General features: G+C 40.5%; 2 protein-coding genes and 4 non-coding genes across 10 annotated transcripts; 5 read left to right on the top strand and 1 right to left on the bottom strand.

The window, feature by feature from the left end:
• Nucleotides 1–1,848: 1,848 nt before the first annotated feature.
• Nucleotides 1,849–8,204, top strand: EIF4A2 (eukaryotic translation initiation factor 4A2). Of its 5 annotated transcripts, none has more exons than XR_009735761.1 (12): nucleotides 1,849–1,956; nucleotides 2,761–2,806; nucleotides 2,893–3,025; nucleotides 3,318–3,457; nucleotides 4,216–4,384; nucleotides 4,479–4,588; nucleotides 4,796–4,939; nucleotides 5,240–5,377; nucleotides 5,622–5,711; nucleotides 6,084–6,163; nucleotides 6,598–6,708; nucleotides 7,419–7,484. XR_009735761.1 is itself a non-coding variant. In XM_061413291.1 (11 exons), the coding sequence occupies exons 1-11, from the start codon at nucleotides 1,928–1,930 to the stop codon at nucleotides 7,561–7,563; spliced, it is 1,224 nt and encodes a 407-aa protein (XP_061269275.1). In that variant the 5' UTR covers nucleotides 1,849–1,927; the 3' UTR covers nucleotides 7,564–8,204. The 5 variants fall into 5 exon arrangements, 2 of the variants coding, with proteins under 2 accessions (XP_061269275.1, XP_061269274.1); XR_009735760.1 differs by having other exon boundaries at nucleotides 1,852–1,956; nucleotides 2,758–2,806; nucleotides 6,598–6,704; XR_009735759.1 differs by having other exon boundaries at nucleotides 1,852–1,956; nucleotides 2,758–2,806.
• LOC133255417 (small nucleolar RNA SNORD2) lies at nucleotides 3,147–3,215 on the top strand. The gene has a single exon (XR_009738936.1). It is a non-coding gene; the product is annotated as a small nucleolar RNA SNORD2 (small nucleolar RNA).
• On the top strand, nucleotides 4,979–5,155 carry LOC133255394 (small nucleolar RNA SNORA81). The gene has a single exon (XR_009738931.1). It is a non-coding gene; the product is annotated as a small nucleolar RNA SNORA81 (small nucleolar RNA).
• On the top strand, nucleotides 5,423–5,554 carry LOC133255202 (small nucleolar RNA SNORA63). The gene has a single exon (XR_009738900.1). It is a non-coding gene; the product is annotated as a small nucleolar RNA SNORA63 (small nucleolar RNA).
• Nucleotides 5,738–5,878, top strand: LOC133255277 (small nucleolar RNA SNORA4). Its single transcript, XR_009738914.1, has one exon. It is a non-coding gene; the product is annotated as a small nucleolar RNA SNORA4 (small nucleolar RNA).
• RFC4 (replication factor C subunit 4) lies at nucleotides 8,195–22,735 on the bottom strand. The gene is made up of 11 exons (XM_061413292.1): nucleotides 22,465–22,735; nucleotides 21,212–21,364; nucleotides 18,205–18,283; nucleotides 14,452–14,531; nucleotides 12,708–12,827; nucleotides 10,335–10,478; nucleotides 10,043–10,163; nucleotides 9,433–9,558; nucleotides 8,632–8,712; nucleotides 8,442–8,558; nucleotides 8,195–8,352 (listed from the first exon to the last, which is right to left on the bottom strand). The coding sequence occupies exons 2-11, from the start codon at nucleotides 21,340–21,342 to the stop codon at nucleotides 8,257–8,259; spliced, it is 1,095 nt and encodes a 364-aa protein (XP_061269276.1). The 5' UTR covers nucleotides 21,343–21,364; nucleotides 22,465–22,735; the 3' UTR covers nucleotides 8,195–8,256.
• Between the last annotated feature and the right edge of the window lie 2,356 nt (nucleotides 22,736–25,091).

Below are 25,091 nucleotides of genomic sequence, written 5' to 3'. Positions count from 1 at the left end.
TTATCTCATTTTTTATTTATTAATGTTATTGAGTAAGCACTTGAAAATGTAGTGAACACAGCATTTATTTGAAATACATTTTAGACTTGCAGGGTACGTGGGTCTGGATTTTTGCTGAATTTTAGATTAAGGAGCTTTCTTACCTTGAAACCCCTTGAGCAACTGTGACCTAAAACCAGAGTTTTAGTCCTTGATTATTTCCTGTTAAGATACTCTGGAAATCCTCCACAGCATTTAACAGTAGTGCTAAACCTAAGGAAATCACTCAACAATTAGGTGTTAATTGTTGATTGATTTCCCCCATGGTTGACTGATTCATGGTAAAGACTCAAGTGAGACTTAACTGTTGGCCACATTTCTAATTAAGTATTTTCTTCAGTTTCCTGGATCCCAGATTTTTAGTAGGTTTTGGATGAGCCAACAAGGACCTCTGACCTCCATTCTCAGAAAATGTCTGGCATTATTTCAAATCTGTATTTGAACATTATAAAGGGATGGATTGGGAGCGAAATCCCTGGATGGAGGGCCAAGTACACTTTGTCATCTGGGTATAACTTTTGGTCAGAATTTCCAGCATGATAACTTTATAAAAAATAATTGTTTTAAGAAAAAAAAGAGGTATTTAGAACCAACTATGTTGAATATAATACACAAATGTACAAAGTTGAGTCATTTTTTTTCTAGTTATCATACTTTAGGCCGTCCTTCTGAATTAATGAGAAAATATTTTCTTGAGTATTCCTGCTATCTTGCGGTATGAGTGGGACTGTATTTTAAAGTTAGATGACTAAACATACTATTCTCTTTGTTTTTATTAACGAGTCTGGCTTAGGGCTACAGTTGGAAAACCTCTAGAGCTTTACGAATCATGGAGCTTAATTAAACAGCAAGGATTATATTGCTCTGTTTCAATAAATCAACATTCATTATATACAAGCAGTTACAATTCAAAAAACCTTTAGGGGGAAAAAAAAAAAAAAAAAACCAGAACCAAAACCTATGTAATTCCAAAGCAGCATGGAGCTGTACCTGGCGAGGAAGTATCCATTTAAATTCTGGCGTTTCAAGGAATATTACCCCTATATTTGCAAAAGTTTACAATGATTTTATCTGCCATTTCTCACGCCTGTTAAAATATTATAAGCATTGTATTAAAGAGAAATTAAGAAAAGACCAGAGGCAACATGAGAAGAATAGAGGTGGCTACCCCAGAGATATGTGCAGAGCACACAATTTCTTCTCGCCTTGCACAATACACGGTAAACGGGACCTTCCAGGACATGTTGGGTGGCCGACATTTTCCGAAGCAGTAATTTCACACAGTCAGGGTCTGCAGGATGTTAAATGCTCCGGCGAAAGGCCAGGAGGCTCTTCATCTTCAAGTCCGGTATTGGTGGGAACAGGCGGAATAACCCGAGTCCCCTCCAGTGCAGCGTAGAGACTTGTCTGCCCCTCCGGCACGGAGCGCCGCGGGATTGGCGAGCTTGGCCCCACTAACCGGAGGGGAAGCCGGGGGAACCCAGAGCCCCGGGCGCCCCAGCTTTCCTTCTCTCGGTCCTGTCCAGAGCCCCAGCTGCCTCTGCTTCGGGGATGCGGAAACCCCGTAGGAACAGGGCGGGCCTGGAACGAGGTCGGCCCACCGCTTGCTGCAATATTCTTCCGCTGCAGAGCAAAGAGTTCCAACCTTCCCCAAGGTCCTGGGATTCTCAGCAGCCCTGTAATATCGGCAAATAACCTAATTTGGGCTTTAACACCGATTTGCTTAGGATATTTTCTGAGATAAGCACTTTAGGGTCTCAATTTTGTGGCTGCCGAAGCGCGAAGGAAAATTCCTCCGCAGAAAACGGGTTCCGGCCGCGAGCCTATAAAAAACGGGTGGCGCGGCCCGGCTGTCTTTTCAGTCCGGCACTGAGTGGTTCTTCGGATCATGTCTGGTGGCTCCGCGGATTATAACAGGTATGGCGCTTCCTCGGTGGTGCTCTGTGGTATAGGTCCTAAGGCGCCGGTGGAGATTGTAATAGGTGGTCAGGAGGCAGGGAATTCTGGGTTTTAGGCATTGCCTTGGGGTACAGTACCCCAGTGTCCTTCGAGAAGCTTCCATGGTGGGTAGGGCTTAGGTTGTGGGGTGAAAGTATGAAAACGGGGTGGTAAAAGAGTGTGTTTTCCCAAATACGCCTTGAAATCGCGGCCGTTTCCCCTGCCTCTGCGGAGCCCGGCGTTTAGTGGAAGCCGTGGCGCAGTCCGCAGTCGGTATAGTATTAACTGGGGCCCGAAGCTTTATTCGCGGCCAGCCGCGCGGTTTGGGAGCGTTAGACGATAGGTGTGGGTAGGGGTAGGACGGCGGCAGCTAGAGGCCGGGCTGGGTGGGCCACACGTTCCCGGCGAACCGTTGGCAAGGCCTTGCCGGGCCTTGGCCCGCGTCAATCACCCCGGCTTGCGCAGTGTTAGGGGCGGAGCTCGGCGCGTGGAGCTCTCGCGAGATGGTCCGTGGCCGAGAGGGGAGCGCCCGGCGCTCGGGCCTGGGGGGAAGGGCCTGCGTCCGTAGGGTTTCAGGGCGTCCCTGGTTGCTAACCTTTGAGTGGGCGCGCTGTACGTCTTGTGCCCTGCGGCACCATCTTCCTTTGATCGTTTGGAAAGTTTACACGTGCCGGGGAGGGCGACCGGGTGAGACCGGTTATGAAAGGGCTTTTATCGCCCTGAATGTGCAGTTTTGGGGTTATGGGGAAGGGAGTTCTCTAACTGCAGTATTTTTGTCAGCAGAGAACATGGCGGCCCAGAGGGAATGGACCCCGATGGTGTCATCGAGGTAAGAAATAGATGTGGAATTTGGAACTTTCGAAAGGTGGGTTGGTTCATCCCATTTATTCCTTTATTTTTTTTTTTAACTTGCAGAGCAACTGGAATGAGATTGTTGATAACTTTGATGATATGAACTTAAAGGAGTCTCTTCTTCGGGGCATCTATGCTTATGGTTTTGAGAAGCCATCAGCTATTCAGCAGAGAGCTATTATTCCATGTATTAAAGGTAAAAGAACGTGTTGACACTTCTTAAAAACGAGTTAACTGTTCAACATAGACCTGGATCTTTTCCCCTCTAATATGGGGAAATTACCTTTTGGGAAACTAGCACTTATACGTATTCCTTAAAGTGAAATGATGGCAATCATCTTTCGGGACTGACCTGAAATGAAGAGAATACTCATTGCTGATCACTTTTATTGTTTGGGCATAATTCATGTTCCAAAGGGAATACATGGTGTGAACTAGAAGTAACGGTTTGATGTGGGATCGGTAAATATGTATCCTACTTTTTTTAGGGTATGATGTGATTGCTCAAGCTCAGTCAGGTACTGGCAAGACAGCCACATTTGCTATTTCCATCCTGCAACAGTTGGAGATTGAGTTCAAGGAGACCCAAGCACTAGTATTGGCCCCCACCAGAGAACTGGCTCAACAGGTATTGATAGTGTAGTTGAAAAAACTGCTTGCGTGTTGCATAGGTTTCAGGTTTCACAACTGTGAAGAATTGAAAGCTTAGTATAAATTTGTCCTATAGAGCCCTCCTTTTAACTGTCCATGCATGCAGGGAGTTTTGTTGAAAGCTAGACAGGAACTGGGTGTGCAGGTATGGTTTGCAGGGTTGTGTAACAGATTGAGAAACTGGAGGTTTCTGTTCAGGGTGGACTAGACCCGTTTTCATTTCTAAGTTTGAATGCAGTTGTGCAACATGAAAACTGCAGTGATATAATCTCTTTTGACAGTCTTAGTAGTTTGTGATACATCTGTTGCATGCTGCGTTTTCAAAGCTCACTGCTCTATTGGCTTTGAAGTAAAGCCTTGCTAATATACCTGTAGGCTTTATTAAGGCCAAGATTATTAAGTCGCAGTATCCTTCAGGGATAAATATTAACTTCCAGCTAAATCTGCTACTTTTTTATCACTACTTACACTTTGCTACACAGTGGAGGATAGTGCAGGAAGTATTTTACCTAGCTGATACCTGGGCATTAGGATTCAAAGTTTGAGGCACAAGATGTTTTCACAGAAGTCTATTTTGAGGTAGTTAGATTGGTCTGCATTTTAAGCTTGGAAGTAGTTAAGTGCTGTGCATGCAATTAAAGCTATTTGCAGACCAGATATTTGCCATTATGCTTTTGAAGTTTAGTCACAAGCCTGTAATTCTGCAGGATAATAATTAAGGCTTTTGGCTTTCAGATCCAAAAGGTAATTCTGGCACTTGGAGATTATATGGGAGCAACTTGTCATGCCTGCATTGGTGGAACAAATGTTCGAAATGAAATGCAAAAACTGCAGGCTGAAGCACCACATATTGTTGTTGGAACACCAGGGAGAGTGTTTGATATGTTAAACAGAAGATATCTCTGTAAGTATTGCTGATGAGTAGAGTTTTTATTATAATAAAGCAAATAGTATGCCTGAGAATTTAGATATGATGGCATGACTGTATTTTTTAACAGCTCCAAAATGGATCAAAATGTTCGTTTTGGATGAAGCAGATGAAATGCTGAGCCGAGGGTTTAAGGATCAAATCTATGAGATTTTCCAAAAATTAAATACTAGTATTCAGGTGAGCTTTGTTTCAGTCTCCTAAAATTGCTGGAGATTAAACACAGGCAGTTGAAGTGTTTTGTGTCATTCCCCCTACTTAACAGCGACTGATGCATAACTTACTTTAGTCTGGCATAATTCCACGTTCAGGGGTGCTTGACTTTAAAATGTTTTCCCTTGAGTATTGTGGAAGTTGTGCTAACTACGTGTGACAAATCTTTTTAAGGTGGTGTTGCTTTCTGCCACAATGCCAACGGATGTGTTGGAAGTGACCAAAAAATTCATGAGAGATCCAATTCGAATTTTGGTGAAAAAGGAAGAATTGACCCTTGAAGGAATCAAACAGTTTTATATTAATGTTGAAAGAGAGGTAATTTTTGTAATTGTTAAAATAAAAAGTTAGGTTTTTACCTTCTTGTATAAGCACTGTGCTAAAATTACAGAAACCAAGATAGCCTTGGTTTTTGTAATAATGCTAGCAGAGTATTACACAAGAAGAAGAGGAACTGCACTAGATTGTAAAGACTGGGGTGGACCTCTTTCTTAATGTCCAGTGTCCTTTGTCTTAAGATTTGGTGCAATATGTCATTAGACCAATCTAATAAATGAGTTTTTAAAGAATGTAAGTTGGAAAGTTCGTGACTGTTACTTTCTCTTTGAAATACTGTAGGAATGGAAGTTGGATACACTTTGTGACTTGTACGAGACACTGACAATTACACAGGCTGTTATTTTTCTCAATACAAGGCGCAAGGTGGACTGGCTCACAGAGAAAATGCATGCCAGGGACTTCACAGTTTCTGCCCTGGTAAGAGGTATTCTAACCTAGTACTGGTAATTGAAGCCTCTACTAAAGCAGGATTTAGACTACAATATAGCTGCTAAGTGCTGTGTTGTCGTTCCCCCTGCTAAAAATAAAGTTGTTTCTTTACTATACCTGTCTGCTATGCTCCAGTAGCAGCCAGGGACGCTTGGTCTCATACATGTTGATAAAGTTTTAAGTTACTGATTTGATTGGTGATCCTTGAATTAATAGGTTTGTTACTTTGCAGCATGGTGACATGGACCAGAAAGAAAGAGATGTTATCATGAGGGAATTTCGATCAGGGTCAAGCCGTGTTCTGATCACTACTGACCTGTTGGTAAGTCTCTTAATGCTCTTTTTAGTCCACCAAAAGTTTGTTATTGGGGGAAGGTTTTTTAATGGCCTTTACCAACTTCAGGCTATTTGGGAGAATAAAGAAGGCCACGCTCCACAGTGAGCTATACTACTTAGTATATAGTTCATTACTATTTTGTGGCCTACATCGCACAGACTGTAGCCCACCAGGCTCGTCTGCTCATGGAATTTCCCTAGCAAGAATATAGGAGTGGGTTGTCATTTCCTTCCCCAGGGGACCTCAGGAATTGAACCCACATCTCCTTCATTCACTGAAGGCAGATTTTTACTGCTGAGCCACCAGGGAAGCCCCTGTATTACATAGAATTTGAACATCATTATCACTGTATTTCAGGCTCGTGGAATTGATGTGCAACAAGTGTCATTGGTTATAAACTATGATCTACCTACCAATCGTGAAAATTATATTCACAGGTGAGTAGATGGCATCTTGACTTAGTAATGTATTGGTGTAACTCATTGCTTTTCTACTGACTAAATTGTCTGAAAGGTAACTTCAAATCAGGGAATTAAGTATTAAGACAGTGACTTGGTAGGATATAATCAAAACTGTACTTGGGAAGATTGTACACAGTGGGAAAACAGTTGTGAATGTTGCCCAAATCGTGGACTCCACAGTATACAGATCAGGTTGTTTTAGATCTGTTGGTCTTACTTTGGAGCTTTATTTTTAGTGATGCTCTTGTGTCCATGTGATTTCTTGGTGATTCCTCTATAGTTGGGATTTTCTTGGTGTTGTCTGGTAGCAATTTGAGCAGTCCCTGGTTTAGTTATAGTGGCTTTATCCCTAAGTAAATTGAATTGTACTTTGTTATATGATGTAAAAAAAGACTTTTTAAAAAATACAGGAGTCGATAGCAGCAGTTGATGACGAGATGGCACTCAGAAACGGCGTTGACGTAATTTAGGACGTGGAATCATAAGCGAAACAGCACACTGTTTGAATAAAGAGCGAGTCGGTATTTATACTTGTTTTTTTTTTGTCATGATTATTTGATATTTTAACATGCTCCAGCTAAGGCATTTTGTATATTAGCCTGTTAGGTGGTTTGTATTGTCTGGTTTCTATCAGGAAGGTTAGAGAGATGTTTTGGAGGTAACACGTTTGAGTAATTTGAGTTACAACGTGTGAAACTGAGCAAAAAAGCAGTGATAAGTTTGGGTTACCATACCAAATACTTGTTTTCCCACTGGAAAAAGTTGTTAAGTTTCAGACAATAGTTAACCTTAAAGCATTTGTATTTGCAGTTTACAGTTCCAGGAGTGCGTCGAAATGGATTACATAACTTCTTTGTTTTATCCCTGGTGTTTTACATCTGTCCCAGGCCGACATCTGCTCTTGGCTGGCCCACTTTGGTATGGGCTTTAAATTCACTACCCCAAACACAATACTGTCATCTGCTTTAAAAAAAAAAAGTAATGCTCAAAACACCTGATGAAATCTCATTTTGCAGCCAGACAAGCCTTGAATCCTTTTGGCACTAACTGCAGAGGAAGATTTTTTTCTCTAGATATTGATGAGCAGCTAGTGCTCCAATTAGAAGCACGAACTATAACCTTGATAAGTAAACAGCAGCTGATGGTTAACAAGTGGATCATCATGTTCAGTAGTTCATGCAGCATGTGAGAAGTAATGTATTCTAATGACTGATTTCTTTTCCTCACACAGAATTGGCAGAGGGGGTCGATTTGGGAGGAAAGGTGTGGCTATAAACTTTGTTACTGAAGAAGACAAGAGGATTCTTCGTGACATTGAGACTTTCTACAATACTACAGTGGAGGAAATGCCAATGAATGTGGCCGACCTTATTTAATTCCTGGGATGAGATAGTTTTGAATGCAGTGCTCGCTGTTGCTGAATAGGCGATCACAACGTGCATTGTGCTTCTTTCGTTGGGAATATTTGAATCTTGTCTCAATGCTCATAACGGATCAGAAATACAGATTTTGATAGCAAAGCGACATTAGTCGTGAGCTCTTGTGAGGAAAGGCATTGGCTTTATCCTCTTTAGAGTTAGACTGTTGGGGTGGGTATAAAAGATGGGGTCTGTAAAATCTTTCTTTCTTAGAAATTTATTTCCTAGTTCTGTAGAAATGGTTGTATTAGATGTTCTCTATCATTTAATAATATACTTGTGGACTAAAAGATATAAGTGCTGTATAAAATCAGCCAATTATGTTAAACTAGCATATCTGCCTTTATTGTGTTTGTCATTAGCCTGAATAGAAAGGCCTTTAAAATTGATTTTTTTTTTTAGCATTTGAATGCATTTTGTTTGGTATTATATTTATTCAATAAAGTATTTAATTAGTGCTAAGTGTGAACTGGACCCTGTTGCTAAGCCCCAGCAAGCAATCATCCTAGGTAGGGTTAAACCCCCAGTAAAATTGCCATATTGCACATGTCTTAATGAAGTTTGAATGTTAAATAAATTGTATATTCACTTTAAAGGTGCTTTGGTTATTTTTATTATAAATTGTTTATGAAATACATACTGAACATAGTTTTAGCAATTCTGAGTTAACTGCTGCATCACAGTAGCACAGAGGCTGATCAGCTGCAGATGTTCATCAGCACCGTCTGCTAAGCATTTATCAACTTCCTACAAGAAAATGAAACATTGTAAGTAAAACTGCCCTTCTGTGGGTGTGGTGTGTATGTTGTGCTGAAATGTAGAAAATGCCTACTTACAGCAAGTTTTTCTGTAATAATAGACTTCTGTTTATCAGAAAGGTTATCATTTTCTACCACCACATCATGGAGTTGATTTACAAGTTGAGTTGCTGCATGACCCTCATTTATTAAGTCCTATAACCAAAACACATATATTTTAGCATTATTATCCCTTCACCCTTCCCCAAGGCTAGTAAAGTCACTTTACCTTTACCACAGCTTCTAGTTTGTCGAAAGAGCCACTCTGACAGGCAGCAAATACTCCATCAATTGTCTTAGCTGGTACTACCTAAAAGAATTAGTTTCTGGGTGAAGACAGTTGACTTCTCTACCAGTCTTGTACCTACTCCCTGTTAAATGCTTCAGGCAGCACATGTTTTGTAGCTGGATAGGTAGGTCCAGCCTTGATTATGCACGCCAATGCATAAAGATCAGGCACTGCCATATAACCAGAGGAAGGCATTTACAAAATCCTTTCTCCAAGATGTCAATACAGAGCTAGTTGATCAGTTGAGCTATGTTTGGAAAGGACTATCTGAAAACAAGGGTGTGGCACCAGAGAATTCCTTTAGTCACTTACCCCTTGGATAGGGCCCACCCTTTAAAATTTAACTGCCACATCCCTGCCTGCATTCTGATACTCCCTAGCTACTACTATAAGCTACAGACTAAACATGATAGTATTTGGAGGTGACACCACTGGGAGGTGATTACAGTCATGAGTGCAGCTCTCGCAAATTGAATTTATGCCCTTAGGAAATATTCCTTTACCATAGAAGGATGCAGGGAGGTATCAATGGGTCTGAATTAGGAAGTATGTCCTCAACACTGGCTCTGTGGGCACTTTAATTCCCAGCCTTTAGAACTGAGAATTCTGTTTATATACCAGTCTATGGCATTTGTTGAAGCAGCTTGAATAGACAGCACATAATAAGCACTCTTACTTGCTGAAGTAAAGTCGTCACAAAAAAGTCAACTACAATAATTTCAGGATACCCAGTGCTCTTACCCCAGCAATATCTGTGATCACTTTTTCTGTGACTTCCTTTCCACCAGTTAGTCGAGTAGCACTTTGAAGAAATGTAATGGCTTTTCTTAAGTCTCCTTCTGACACTTGAACAAGATAAGCTATTCCCTAAAGAGAAAAAAGTTGTTCTTAATCTGTAATGGCCAATTAAGGATGAATTTAATAAAGAATGTCAATTCTGTAGTGGCAGGATTAATGGAGACAGCCTTGATTACATAAATTATGGTTAAATTCTGTTACAATGAATAAGGGGTGTATATATTCTATCACTACCAGAATTGCATCATACCTAATTCTTGCACAGAAGTATTAGTAATGACTATGCAGAGGTTTGCTGTTGAAGAATTTGTAGTCTGTATGAAATCTGCCTCAGCTTTGAGTCTGCAATATTGACAGACAATAAATTTCTAATAGCAACAGTAAGGCTGAACCTGTAATTCCTAGACATTCCAGCTATTCATTTACCTTTGGCTGAGCAACTGGCATCACAAATTGAAGCAATACAAAATTGACTTTTCAGAAAGGGCCTCTTCATAGGCATTCATCAAAGGCATTACTAATTTACAGTAGCTGTAACAGTAACAGTAATTACCTCATTGCTAATTTTGACATGTTCTTTATCAGCAATGTCTAGTAACCGCTGCTGCTGAATTTTATCTGACAGAGGTTTGAAGCGGAATTTAGAACATCTAGAGGTCAGAGGTTCAATTATTCTGTAAAATATTGGAAAAAAACAAGTCATTGTCTACAAAAACTCCCCCAAATAATTAAGAACAAGATTTGATGAAGGGGAAACTAAGGGTAACCTTGAAACATTTTTTCCCTCTGTTAGGGGCTATCAAAGTAAGACTCCCTGGTATCTATCTTTAGGGCAATATACATACCGGCTGACATAGTTACAGATGAGACAGAATCGGGTGGTTTTAGACTCTTTCTCCATGGTACGTCTTAAAGCTGCCTGAGCAGCTGAGGTCATAGAATCTGCTTCATCCAGAATCACAATTTTAAAAGGAGGACATGGCTTTCCACTGATTCAGAGAAATACACAGGAGTTAATTCACACATCATTATCACAATCTACTTTAGAATGTTCTCATCACTCCAAAAGGAAACCCTGTGCCCATCAGGAGTCATTTCTCTTCTCTCCCATCTTTTCCAGCCATAGGCAATCAGGAATCTCTACCTTCTGTTTCCACAGGTTTGCCTATTCTGGACATTTAACACAAATGGAATCATATTGTCAACATAATATGCTGTCTTTTGTGACTGGCTTCTTTCGCTTAATGTAATGTTTTTTAAGGTTCAACCATGTTGTAACTCATATTTCAATTCCTTTTATTGCCAAATGGATGAACATACTATCTTTCATTCTTCCATTCTTTAGTTGATGGATATTGGGTTTTCCCCATGTTCTGACTATTATGAAAGCTGCAGCTATAAACATTTGTGTACATGTGTATATATTTTCATATCCTGTCAGTACATATTGTAGGGCTGGAATTGCTGGGTCATATTTAACTTTTAGAGGAACTGCCAACTGTTTTCAAAGTGGCTGTGCCATTTTACATTACAACCAGCAATGTACAAGAGTTCTGATTTCTCCACATCCTTTGTAATACCAGTTGTTTTCTGTCTTTTTGATTATAGCCATTCTGCTGCTGCTGCTGTAAGTCACTTCAGTTGTGTCCGACTCTGTGCGACCCCATAGACGGCAGCCCACCAGGCTCTGCCATCCCTGGGATTCTCCAGGCAAGAACACTGGAGTGGGTTGCCATTTCCTTCTCCAATGCATGAAAGTGAAAAGTGAAAGTGAAGTCGCTCAGTCGTGTCTGACGCTTCGTGACCCCATGGACTGCAGCCTACCAGGCTCCTCCATCCATGGGATTTTCCAGGCAAGAGTACTGGAGTGGGGTGCCACTGCCTTCTCCATATAGCCATTCTACATGGGTGTAAATGGTATTTCAACATGGTTTTGATTTGCATTTCTCCCATCTAGTCAAGGCTATGGTTTTTCCAGTAGTCATGTATGGATGGGAAAGTTGGACTGTGAAGAAAGCTGAGCACCAAAGAACTGATGCTTTTGAACTGTGGTGTTGGAAAAGACTCTTGAGAGTCCCTTGGAAAAGGAGATCCAACCAGTCCATTCTACAGGAGATCAGCCCTGGGTATTCCTTGGAAGGAATGATGCTAAAGCTGAAACTCCAATACTTTGGCCACCTCATGCGAAGAGTTGACTCATTGGAAAAGACTCTGATGCTGGGAGGGATTGGGGGCAGGAGGAGAAGGGGACGCCAGAGGATGAGATGGCTGGATGGCATCACTGACTCGATGGATGTGAGTCTGAGTGAACTCCAGGAGATGGTGATGGACAGGGAGGCCTGGCGTGCTGTGATTCATGGGGTCGCATAGAGTCGGACACGACTGAGTGACTGAACTGAACTGAATGGCTCATGATGTTGATGAGCATGTTTAGATATGCTTATTGACCATTTGTTTATCATCCCTGGGCTTCCTTGGTGGCTCAGTGGTAAAGAACCTGTTGGCTAATGCAGAAGACTCAGGTTCAATCCCTGGGTTGGGAAGATCCCTTGGAGGAGGAAATGGCAATCCACTCCAATATTCTTACCTGGGAAACCTCATGGATAGAGGAGCCTGGTGGGCTACAGTCCATGGGGTTTCAAAAGAGTTGGACATGACTTAGCAACTCAACAACAGCAACATCTTCCTTGGAGTAATGCCTATTCACATCCTTTGCCCATTTTTAAATTGGGTTGTCTTTTTATTACTGAGTTGTAAGAATTCTTTATTCTTGATCTAAGTCCCTTATCAAGTACATGATATATATATATTGTCAATCCAAGGTAGATATCAAAAACTGTCATTCACTTTCTATAAATTCTCAAGTGTGCTCTCATATAAAATTAAATATATGCCAGGTACCAAAAATTCAACCTATGAACTTTGCCACCTAAGGAGTATATGCAGTTGACTAAACATCCCTATTGAATTATTATTAAAAATCAGGATTTTTATTTGAGTGTACCACCAAACCATATTTGACTAATGAATACTCCTTAGACAAAATATCAACTAAAAACCCCTGATAGCTAAATAACTTAAAATTAGTTACTAATGGAAAAGTAATTTCTAATTTTAAATAATATGATCTAATATGAAAAAAGTTGAAATTTTGGCAGAAATGTATTTTAAACAAATAAAAAGACACTGTATAAAAAAGGGAAGGTGAGCTTACTTACTCTGAACGGCTTCCTGACACAGTTAATTGGGCAAAATTCTTAACTTTCTCTCTAACTACTTGTATTCCACGTTCATCAGATGCATTTAACTCAAGAACTCTTAATCGAAAAAGTTCAGGCCTATGTCAAAATAAAAAAAAGAGAAACATCATAGAGCACATAAGTAAACCAGGTTTAAACCATATTTTAACATCTGTACATTTTTCAATAGTTTAAAATACACCTAGTTAACAATATGGATATAAGGCACACAGTCCTGTATTTTCTCTTTTGCAAAGTCATACAGTTAACATTCTAGCTTTTTTCTTTTTTTTTTTTTAAACATTCTAACTTTTTTCTGATACATTAAAAAAAAAGGTAGATGATACGACATACTGTGCTAAATTTTAAATCAATTTTCCGCTTTGTACTGTTCATAAACATCTTGCCATATCATGATAAACACTGTAAAAACCATTTTAATAGCTGTGACTTTCTAACCTAAGACTGGTAACATCCTTCCAGTGTTAAACATTTAGTTTTAAATACGTTACAATTTAAAATGAAGGTGCAATGTAGCATATTTTGAATTCTTTCCAAAAAGTATCTTGCTATAAGGAAAACTACTGGATCCAAATATGAAGTTTATTTATTTACTTTTTAGTTCTTTTTAAAAAATTATTAAAAGTAGCTCTTCGTAGGAAAATCTGAGAATTTAGAAGAAAATAAAAACACCTGGCATATCCTGCTAAACCACTGTTTTAATACTTCCTTCTAGTTATTTTTCTATGTGTGTGTATATATATACACATAACATACATATATATATATATATATAAATATATAAAACTTACTCTAGAACAACTAATAGTAAACTATACTTAACAGCTTCTTTATGACTGCATTGCTAAGGATGGTTCAGACTGGATCTGAGTTGTGGAATTAATCAAAAAAGCTCCTTTAAAATTTTCTTGAGAAAACAAATGTTGCTGTCAAAATACTAGGTTCAGAGCAGCTTCCCCTTTTGTCTTCCTTGACATCTCAACAGAACTGATTATCCTTACGTATTTGGTGGTTTCAGAGGCATCTAATTATTTTCATGTGTAGGATTTCAAATGTACCCTTAGGCCATATGCCTGATATTAAAATCCTGGACAAATTAAAGATAGCTGCTGTTATGTTGGTGCATGTTGCATGGATACCATATAGGGGCTGAAATATATCTTTTAACTTTAAATACAGGGCTCCGGCCCCCCCTACTGTAACAGCTGGCTAAGCTAAACACAGTCAGTCTAGGAAGAGGACTCTAAGAAGGTGGCTCACAGAGATTTTCTGCTGTACCTGGAATCATACTGCATCAACTAGGACACTCTGCTTACACTTAGGATACTTGAGGGCATGAAGCTGGCCCAGCCACTTTAGAGGCAGGCCCTGGGAAGTCCAGAGCAAGAAAGAACTCAAGAAGGGGTGGTCCACATCAGTAGCATCAAAACAGCAAATTCTATGACACAGACATGAACATGACCATTAAGAGTAATGAAATTATCAGCATGACTGCAGATAGGGTTCTCTAGTCTCCAAAATGACAATGAGTTTTAAAGTGATGAAAAAAAATCACGAGGCTCCTTGTACATTCAAACGCTTGAACAACAACCCAACAACAAACTCACAGAAAAACCAAGTGCAAAGTTTTAGAGAAAGAAAAGCAGTACCAGAGGTTCTTAGTGTCAAGTCTTAAAAGAGAAAGAGAGAGATTTCAACTTACCCGAAGAGTTCCCTAGCTGCTGCCAAAATAGTTGATGTTTTTCCAGTTCCAGGTGGCCCGTAAAACAAGAGATTAGGGAGCTGCAGAAGTTAAGATTTTATTTTTAAAAAAATTATATTCTGATGCACCCAGGTTAAAAGTGACTGAAAATGTCTATGGAAGAGTACAATGACTTCCTTAATAGGGCATATATGTCTGAAAACAAAGATTTCTTAATATAACTGGTATTACAGTAATAATAGTACTAAATCCTGCTTTTTCACAAACACTATCATTTTTCCCAAAGATGTCTTTCTAGTATCTTAAACTGAATCAATACTTACAATTGTTCTATATCTAATCTAATACTTAGGTGGGATTTTCAAAGCTGGAATTAAAAACCTCCTATTTGTGAATGAAATCCTGAGCTTCTGTCAGTTCCTTATCTCACATCTGAACTCATGACCGGGCAAGATTTTATATTTTATAAAGATGTCAGTTGGTTCAAAAGGGACACTGACCAAATTGGATTTGGCCAATATCAAGGAAAAAGGAATGAAAATGGCATACTGGGGCTTTCCATGAGCTAAAGTTCCAAGAATAGAAACATTAAAAATAAAAAGCATCTATTGTCACACAGTAGTCCACATCATGATTATGTACCCCGCCTGTAGGGATGTCTGCATATATTTCACCAGTAGAAGATAGGATAAGATTAAATAACTAGTTCTTATAAACCTTAAATCTAGCTGGCTTGGCCCCTATCAAAACAGTCAACTCATCTGTGGTACAGATTAACAAATGTACTAAATTCTAACAAGTACTGTTATGAAACTGTATACTTTAAAAATTTTTTTGATTTTATATTGGAATATAATTGGTAGTTTCAGGTGTACAGCAGAGTGATTCAGTTATATATAGGCATGTGTCTTTTTTTTTCAAATTCTTTCCCCATTTAGGTTATTACAGAATATTAAGCAGAGTTCCCTGTGCTATACAGTAGGTCCTTGTTGGCTTTCTATTTTAGATATAGCAGTGTGTACATGTCAATCCCAAACTCCCCATCTACCTACTAACCCTTCCCCTCTCTGGTAAGGATATGTTTGTGTACTAAGTCTGTGACTCTGTTTCTGTTTTGTAAGTAAGTTCATTTGTATATTTTTTTTTAATTGCTGTACATAAGCTGTATCATATGATATTTGTCTTTCTCTGTGAAACTACAGTCTTCAGTATGTCCTTTCCTGTACGGCAACCACTGCACATAGGAAACTAAGCAGTGAGGTTTATTTGCTTCCACTCTTGCCCCGTCCTCCCTCTTCCCATCCATTCATTCCTCACTCAAATCAGATGCCACGCTACTTGCTACTTAAAGCTATTCACCATGTTCAAACTCTACTGAGAAAAGCAAAACACATCCCCAAATCAACTTGCTTACTATAACCTACAAGGATGTCCATGATTTTCTCACCACCTCTCTCTCCTAGATTCCAACTCACAATGGCCTCCAACAGCTAAGCACTTTCTGGCTTGCACATATACTTCCCCATGAGCTGAAGTCTGACTCCGTTCTTCTGTTTATCAGCTCCTCCCATACTACAAGTCAGACGCCTCCCCTGACCACCCAATCTAAGGAGGGTCTCTTCTGTTATTCTCCCATTGGTCTCTGTTGCACTTGATGTAATTTGCAATTATTTATTGTTATTTATTTAGCTGTTGGGTTTAACTTAAAATACCTGTTCACCTCACTATATGGAAAGCTTGAATCTTATTTGTTCTACTCACATCTATGTTCTCAGTATCTCCTGCAGTACTCAGTATGTGCGAAGTAAATAAACCAATACATAAATATATTAAAAAACTATTACTGTTACACTGGTAACATACAGTTTAAGATACAAACTATGAGATTCCCTATTTAAAAACAAAAACAAAATCTCCCAGCCATCTTCATTTTTAAGACTTCATTTTTACTTTGCTCCAACTACTTCAGTAGTTGTAATGATTCATCCAGTCAACTACTACATACAATACTTTAAATTCTTTAAAATACAGTAAAATTATGAAGCCTTACATTATGTAATAGTCTGATAATATATACATAAAGAGCATTCAAGGACTGTACATGAAATATCAGTTCTAAAAATTGATTTCTGAAAAAAAGTCTCTTATAATTCTACTTTAATATTCTTTAGTGTAAATGAAGGAATGAATTATTTTGCTTTAGTCTTTTTAAAAAAAAATTTATTTGTATTGGAATATAGCTGATTAACAATGTTGTGACAGTTTCAGATGGACAGGTAAGGGACTCAATCATACATATACAATTATCCATTCTCTCCCAAACTCCCCTCCCATCCAGGCTGCCATATAATATTAAGCAGAATTCCCTGTGCTATACAGGTTATCCATTTTAATTTCCTTTACAAAATTACTTCAACTCTAAGTTTCAAAAAACTTAAATCTGAAAAGAAACACAAATTATTGAACAAGCGGTTAAAGAAGAAAATTCTTAATTCAGCCTTGTAAATTAGATGCCATAAAGTCAAGAACTGGATCATAATCCCACTTCATTTTTTTAAGGAGTTGATGAATCATAGCAATTAAAAAACATCATGTCCTGCAATCTGTGTAAATATTAGCATGCAATTTAAATTGTATGTCATTATAAAATTAAAAGCTAAAGGTATGTGGATCAAATTAAGACAAATACTAGTAAAGAAGATTCAACAGTTTTATAAATATAACTTCTTTCAAATATATACTGTTGCAGTGTAATTCTAGGAAGAGAACAATGGCATCAAAACCTAAAGAATCTCTAATTCAAAACAGCCAGGTTGAGAGGAAGGAAGAAAACTGTCAGAATACAGCAAAAACCACATCACACTATCCTCTGCAACTGTTTCCCTTCCTCCACTAAGCTCTTATAACACTTTGCCTTATACAATTTTAAACTCCTAATTCTTCACATGGGTTTATCTTGTCTCTGAATTAATCGAAAATGCAACTCACTCAAGGACATTTTATCCTATGTCACAGCAGGTAACATGATGCTGTAAACAGAACACTTTTTTTTTTGGTATTGTATTGAGAGTTCAAATCCTAAAATTAGGTGAGCAATCATAGTTTCAAAGAATCTTTTACTCTTCCTCATAGTACCTATTGTTGATGTTCAGTCGCTGTTGTTTTTGACTCTTTGCAAACCATGGACTCTAGCACGCCAAACTTCCCTGTCCTTCACTGTCTCCTGGAGTTTGCTCAAACTCATGCCCATTGAGTTGGTGATGCCATCCAACCATCTCATTCTCTGTCACTCCCTTCTCCTCTTGCCCTCAATCTTTCCCAGCATCAGGGTCTTTTCCAATGAGGCTCTTCACATCAGATGGCCAAAATATTAGAGCTTCAGTTTCAGCATCAGTCCTTCCAATGAATATTCAGGGTTGATTTCCTCTAGGACAGAATTCTCTTATTTATTGTGCTTACATGTTTATTCTATCTCCCCACCAAAATGAAAGCTCATGAGCAAAGGGACCCAGTCTATCTTGCTTAATGATCTCTACTTGTGTACCATATAACCATGCCACCATAGGATAGAAGAGATGCTCAACAAATATTTGTTGAACTACTCCTCCACTGTACAAATAGTAATAAAGGGCCTACTATGTATACACAGAATAGTATTTAAAAGGGACTGGAAGCTATAACGGAAGGAAGAGAGTGAATGAATTCTCAAATCTCCCAATGACTTTAGGACTCCAGACAGCATATGCTACTCACATCAGCTCCTTCTAAAGACTTTTTAAGGACTGCAACCACTTCTTCCTGGAAAGCAACTTCATCCACACATTTTGGTCGACTGTGGGCGGGAAAAAAAAAAACTTATTTAGTATATTACAGTAGCCACAGAAGTCTTTCCTTTTGCTAAAATACCAATGATAATTCTCTCATATCAGTAATGAAATGAGAAACTTTCATAACTGGATATGGAAACCCTGTCTGTATTCACTTCAGGCAAATACATACTGAGGAATGAAATGAAGTGACTCCTCACTGTTCCAGATGCACTGTTTCCATCTGTTGTGCTTACAAAAATTATGCAATATGATTTTATTTTATAACATCACAAATGCCAACTGGTTCAAAATGTAAAGTTAACACTTGCCTAGTAAGTAACATGTTTCGTTGCACCTAAGCTGAAAAGAGACCTATTTAGCAACCTCAAAATAGATAACAATTATGGCTAATACAGTTACATATATGTTACTGTGTTGTTAATTGGTTAAAACCAATTTCTTTTATCACCTAAGTGCACAAAAAATGCATATCTATTCACATACCTATTCACTTGAGCACTAACAAAATAAGCTTAATCAAATATGAAGTATAACTTTTGTCTTACGTAACTAATGATGTTAACCTAAGTTATCCAACACTAAGGTTAGGCTTTAGTGCTTAGTTAACTAATCAAAAGCTCTTTTCTATTTATACTTTTCTAAGTAATCAGGCCAACGCCAGAAAGAATTTATGTCAGATGTTACCTTAGAAAACCAGTATGTATTATAAACCAGGGTTTCATATTCAAATACCTGCAGAGTCCAGGCAGATAACAAGAGTGAAAAATGCAAGTTTAAGACAAGAGACACTAGTAGGGACTATGGTGAAGTGAGGAACATACTACCTTTCCAGAATGAGCAGTATTCCATTTAAGTGTTTTCAGGTGAGAACCTGAATACAGTGCTGCATAATCTCCTGAGCAGCTGAAAATCTAGATTTTAACCTTTGTGTAATTTATTTAATGAAAAGATTCTAGACTTTTATGTGAAATTTCCAACTTTTAAAACCATTATTGATGCCAAACAAAACTTATGAAGGCCTTACTTTGCTTTAAGTAATCTGCGATTCTTTGGTAATAACTGAGGGTACACTAGGGGTTACAACTACTTGTTATAGTATCACTTAACTGACTGAAATTTAATAGCCCCATCGTGTTGTTTTTGCCAAAAATGTATAAACAAAAGCTCAACAATTTCCAGTTACCAGTAATGAAAAGAGGAACAGACTATGTGGACTTAAGCAAAACTCCTAAGAGCTTATGATCAGCTTATAGAAACTTTGTTTTCTTCACTGCTGTATCTCAGCCCCCAAAACTACAGACCTCAGTAACAGAGAAGGCTGTAGTTCATGCAGAAAATAAGTGAATTGAGCTAGAGTATTCTAAGGTACATTTCAGTTCCAAGGTTCTATGACTTATACAATTGGGTGATTTTCTTTTAAAGATGATTTTTTTTTTGAAAAATAGTATTTGTTTATTTGGCTGTGCCAGGTCTTAGCCACAGCATACAGGATCTTTGATTTTTGCTTTGGCATGTGAGCTCTTAGGATCTAGTTCCCCCACCAGGGATAGAACCTGGGCCCTCTGCATTGGGAGGACGGAGTCTGAGCCACTGGACCACTAGGGAAGTCCTAACTGGCAACCCTGCCTCTTGAGAAACCTACATGCAGGTCAGGAAGCAACAGTTAGAACTGGACATGGAACAACAGACTGGTTCCAAATAGGAAAAGGAGTACGTCAAGGCTGTATATTGTTACCCTGCTTAATTTAACTTATATGCAGAGTACATCATGAGAAACGCTGGACTGCAAGAAGCACAAGCTGGAATCAAGGTTGCCAGGAGAAATATCAATAACCCCAGATATGCAGATGACACCACCTTTATGGCAGAAACTGAAGAGGAACTAAAAAGCCTCTTGATGAAAGTGAAAGAGGAGAGTGAAAAAGTTGGTTTAAAGCTCAACATTCAAAAAACTAAGATCATGGCATCTGGTCCCATCACTTCATGGCAAATAGATGGGGAAAACAGTGGAAACAGTGTTTTATTTTTTGGGGCTCCAAAATCACTGCAGATGGTGACTGCAGCCATGAAGTTAAAAGACGCTTACTCCTTGGAAGGAAAGTTATGACCAACCTAGATAGCATATTCAAAAGCAGAGATATTACTTTGCCAACAAAGGTCTGTCTAGTCAAGGCTATGGTTTTTCCAGTAGTCATGTATGGATGTGAGAGTTGGACTGTGAAGAAAGCTGAGCACCAAAGAATTGATGCTTTTGAACTGTGGTTGGAGAAGACTCTTCAAGAGTCCCCTGGACTGCAAAGAGATCCAACCAGTCCATTCTAAAGGAGACCAGTCCTGGGATTTCTTTGGAAGGAATGATGCTAAAGCTGAAACTCCGGTACTTTGGCCACCTCATGCGAAGAGTTGACTCACTGGAAAAGACTGATGCTGGGAGGGATCGGGGGCAGGAGGAGAAGGGGACGACAGAGGATGAGATGGTTAGATGGCATCACCGACTCGATGGACGTGAGTTTGAGTGCACTGCGGGAGTTGATGATGGACAGAGAGGCCTGGCGTGCTGCAGTTCATGGGGTTGCAAAGAGTCGGACACAACTGAGTGACTGAACTGAACTAAAGCAAGGCAAGGACTTCCCTCATGGCTCAGATGGTAAAGCGCCTGCCTACAATATGGGAGACCTGGGTTCTATCCCTGGGTCCGGAAGATCTCCTAGAGAAGGAAATGGCAACCCCCTACAGTATTCTTGCCTGGAAAATCCCATGGACAGAGGAGCCTGGTAGCCTACAGTCCACGGGGTCACAGAGTCAGACGCGACTGAGCAACTTCACTTCACAAGCAAGGCAAGTCATCCTCCTCTTAAGTTAAACAGAAAAAGTGACTCAAAACTGGTCTGAGAGTAATTTATTATTTCAACAAAAATACGTGTTCTTACTATTTTTCCACCCACGGAACAGGTTTGGCTTTCTTGTTCTCTCCACTACTTCTGGCAGTGGCAGTTACTCCTCGATCCTTAGTCGGCGGTGGTTTAGTGCTGATAGATGCGCCTTTTAGAAACGCCTGCATGGTTACTTCACCCTGACCAGGTCTAAGACAGAAAGGGAAAAGCTCTTTTGAAACCATTATGAAGAAGTATAGCCTGAAAGCACACTTAACCCCGTATAGACATTCAATAAATACTACGCGAAGGGCATCACTCCGTGACCTAGCATCCTCTGAATGCATTCTACTGAGCACTAGTGGGACATCAACAAGCCAAAGTGCTAAAGGAACTTAAAATCTACTTACAGTGAGTGAATTATAGAAAAAAGGCCTTCCAACTTTTTGTTAAGTACAATGGCATTAATGGCCAAACTGTACAGGGGTCTCAACAGTCATCGGCCTAGCTCTTGCTCAGACCCTAGAATGGACTCAAAAATTAGGAGGAGTACCAGGACCACAAATGAAAACCCTCTGCTTCTCATGGGCCTAGAGCTCCACTCAAGAGCCTATTTTACTGGCAGAGCCTGTGCTTGCTTTCAGAAGCTTTTGGGGGAGAGGAGACACTGATGTTAAAATGTAAATAGCAGTTTTTCTGATTGCATGCTCATGTGAAGAAATCGAAACAACGCAGAAAAGCATGAGGAATTTACAAAATCTCACCCAGAAGATAAGTATTATCATTCAAGTAAACATTCACCCAAGCAGCACAAGGCTGTTTTTAGGGATAGTTTGCCTGAAAATCCCCAGCATTAGTGGCAATTTTTTTTTTTTTTGGAAGTGCAATTTTTTTTTCACTGTTGTGTTTCCAGGGCCTGGCACAGGATAGATGCTCTATAAGATTTGGTGACTGAATTACCATTTATCAGACCCAGTTTCTCCTTCTGTAGAAGAACCTAAAGACCTATTTCATAAGGCAACTGAGTTAAAAGAACTGTGCAAACACATAGCTCTGTGCTTAGCATTAGGAGTATATAATCAATGAATAAAATAAAGTGTTAATATCTGTAAACTAAGGTTTTCAACGTTGTTGGATTAGTCCATCCCTGCCACAGGCTGTAGTATCATCCAAAGCAGGGCTTTGAAGGATAAGACTGAGCTACCCGTACACCAAGGGGTGCGCAAGGGGTGGAAGACATCACAGGGGCATCGAGGGAGCAAGAATGGAGAAAGGCGAAGGTAATCCTCGCAATTTCTCCGGCTGGTCACCTGTTCTCCCCGGTTCCCCGCGCTTGTTCCCCGGCAGTGCCTGGGCCTTTCAGTCGCTCGTATCGAGAGCGAGGACGCCGCCGGCTCGTTCCTGAGATTTCCGGGACAAGGAAAGGGCGAGGTGGTCACGAAGTCTTAGCTCCGTCCCCCAAGCTGAGACTCTCAGGCCCAGGAACCCCCGAGCGCAGAGCCGGGACACTTAACAGCTGCCGCCTTCAGCAGCAGCCTGAGTTCCCGCCGGCGAAGGGCAGGGCGGGAATACGCCGCACGGCACGTCACTTCCGGTCCGCCGCGCGCGCCCAGCCTTAAGGGAGCCACGTCCTCCTAGTCTGCAGTGTTCAAACTGATGAGACACGCGGGTCTTCGGGTACGCTGTGGGTGGGATGGGAATGAATGCGGTGGTGTAAGTAAAGCTCCACCCTTCTCTCGCGCACCCCTCCGACTCGAGGCTGCAGGCAAGTGAACTTGAGCACGGCCTTCTGGAGGAGACGCTGGGGCCGCGAACTCGGGTGCTCAGCGGCTGGGGTCAGGGAGGGCTCCGAGAGCCGACCCGCAAGGGTGCTTGGGGAGGTGAATACGGGGCCTCGAATGCCGCAGGTCCACCTTCTTTGTGGGGACGAGCCTGCGGAAGCTGTACCGCACTATTAATTCTTTGGCAGTCATGGGGAGTGTCACTGACATTTCTGCGGCGACACAATTCGGCCTGCAACCTGTTTTACCTTAAAGGACGAGAATAGGGGAGGATGGAGTCTCTCCTTCGCCAGAAGAGGGCGCCCTGGAGATCCCTGTCCTCACCCTTCGGCTTGGTCATCGCGAGGCTCACCGTGAGCCTAGACTGAAGATGCTTTTCCTTGCCATTTTGGGTGCATGTGGCTTATTATCTCTATTAGTGTCTGCCCGTTGGTGAGCGGGAGGACATTGCCGTGCAGCTATGGTCAGCTAATCCTGGAGCCCTGCCCAGAAACCTGGTGGTGCGCCACCAGGGTACAGGCAATGTGTCCTCTAGGCAAGTGTTTGAGGCCACCCTTTTTATCTTTGCCCATTGCTTGTTTTAGCTTTGAATTTTTTCTAAATGTTACTGAAATTTAACCCGTTTGAAATACTACTTTAGTTTCAGGCCTTTTTCTAATTACTCTAACCCGCAGGATTGATCTAGGTCTTCTCCAGATGAATATTTTCTTCAGCATAAACTTATCACGCGTTTTTAACTACATGTTTATTCATTTGTCTTTCAGCAAATGCTTATGGCGTGTCCTTAGGCTGAGGGGTGCTGGGGATGCGACAGAGAACAAGCTGGATCCTGCCCTCAGGTAGCTTTACAGGTAGCCTAGGACAGTGACAGTGCATTGTGTTATGCAGAGGAAGTAGGGGCCCTGAGTACATGCATCCCAGGCCTAACCTAATCAAGGGGTTAACCACAGTAAGGGTGCTTTGTGTTACTTTGTAACTCTCACAGGCAGGGCCTGATATAATCTCTCAGTTCAGTCATGGCTCAGTCCTGTAGGACTCCCTGCGACCCCATGAATCGCAGCACGTCAGGCCTCCCTGTCCATCATCAACTCCTGCAGTTCACTCAAACTCATGTCCATCCAGTTGGTGATGCCATCCAGCCATCTCATCCTCTGTTGTCCCCTTCTCCTTCTGCCCCCAGTGCCTTCCAGCATCAGGGTTTTTTTCCAATGAGTCAGCTCTTCGCATGAGGTGGCCAAAGTATTGGCGTTTCAGCCTTAGCATCAGTCCTTCCAATGAACACCCAGGACTGGTCTCCTTTAGGATGGACTGGTTGGATCTCCTTGCAGTCCAAGGGACTCTCAAGAGTCTTCTCCAACACCACAGTTCAAAAGCATCAATTCTTCAGCACTCAGCTTTCTTCACAGTTCAATTCTCATATCCATACATGACCACTGGAAAAACCATAGCCTTGACTAGACAGACCTTTGTTGGCAAAGTAATATCTCTGCTTTTTAATATGCTGTCTAGGTTGGTCATAACTTTCCTTCCAAGAAGTAAGCGTCTTTTAATTTCATGGCTGCAGTCACCATCTGCAGTGATTTTGGAGCCCCCCAAAATAAAACCTGCCACTGTTTCCACTGTTTCCCCATCTATTTGCCATGAAGTGATGGGACCAGATGCCATGATCTTAGTTTTCTGAATGTTGAGTTTTAAGCCAACTTTTTCACTCTCCTCTTTCATTTTCATCAAGAGGCTTTTTAGTTCCTCTTCACTTTCTGCCATAAGGGTGGTGTCATCTGCATATCTGAGGTTATTATTTATCCTGGCAATCTCGATTCCTGCTTGTGCTTCTTCCAGACAGTGTAAAAAGTACACAGGTTACCTATCTGGTCATTGGTTTACATTGTCAAAACCATCAAAATGTACACTTAATGTTTGTACATTTTTATTTTATGTAAATTATACCTAAATAAAGTTGATAAAGATCGGATGTTGACTCCCAAATACCTCACCACCATCCAGTCAGAAGAATGTCCACAGGCTGATCATGCCCTACTCCTTGAATACTGGAAGACTCCTCACTAACCCCTTCATGGCAGAACACGTAGTCTTGATTAGTCCACCGTGGCCCCCTTTGCCTTTCTGCACTGGTGCACAGAGGCTGAATTTTGGCA

This window comes from Bos javanicus, chromosome 1, assembly GCF_032452875.1.
Source record: "Bos javanicus breed banteng chromosome 1, ARS-OSU_banteng_1.0, whole genome shotgun sequence".
NCBI classification, from domain to species: Eukaryota; Metazoa; Chordata; class Mammalia; order Artiodactyla; family Bovidae; genus Bos; species Bos javanicus.
The sequence above is the reverse complement of the archived record's forward strand: the minus strand, read 5'-3'. Positions and strand labels throughout refer to the sequence as shown.

Excerpts from the sequence above, each read along its gene's own strand:
- RFC4 (XM_061413292.1), bottom strand. The coding sequence starts at position 21,342 with ATGCAGGCGTTTCTAAAAGGCGCATCTATCAGCACTAAACCACCGCCG. Across the intron at positions 14,532-18,204 it reads AGTCTTTAGAAGGAGCTGAT|CTCCCTAATCTCTTGTTTTA; the intron begins GTGAGTAGCATA and ends TAACTTCTGCAG. Across the intron at positions 8,713-9,432 it reads TGATCACAGATATTGCTGGG|GTAGTACCAGCTAAGACAAT; the intron begins GTAAGAGCACTG and ends TAATTCTTTTAG.
- EIF4A2 (XM_061413290.1), top strand. The coding sequence starts at position 1,928 with ATGTCTGGTGGCTCCGCGGATTATAACAG. Across the intron at positions 2,807-2,892 it reads ACCCCGATGGTGTCATCGAG|AGCAACTGGAATGAGATTGT; the intron begins GTAAGAAATAGA and ends TTTAACTTGCAG. Across the intron at positions 4,589-4,795 it reads AATTAAATACTAGTATTCAG|GTGGTGTTGCTTTCTGCCAC; the intron begins GTGAGCTTTGTT and ends AATCTTTTTAAG.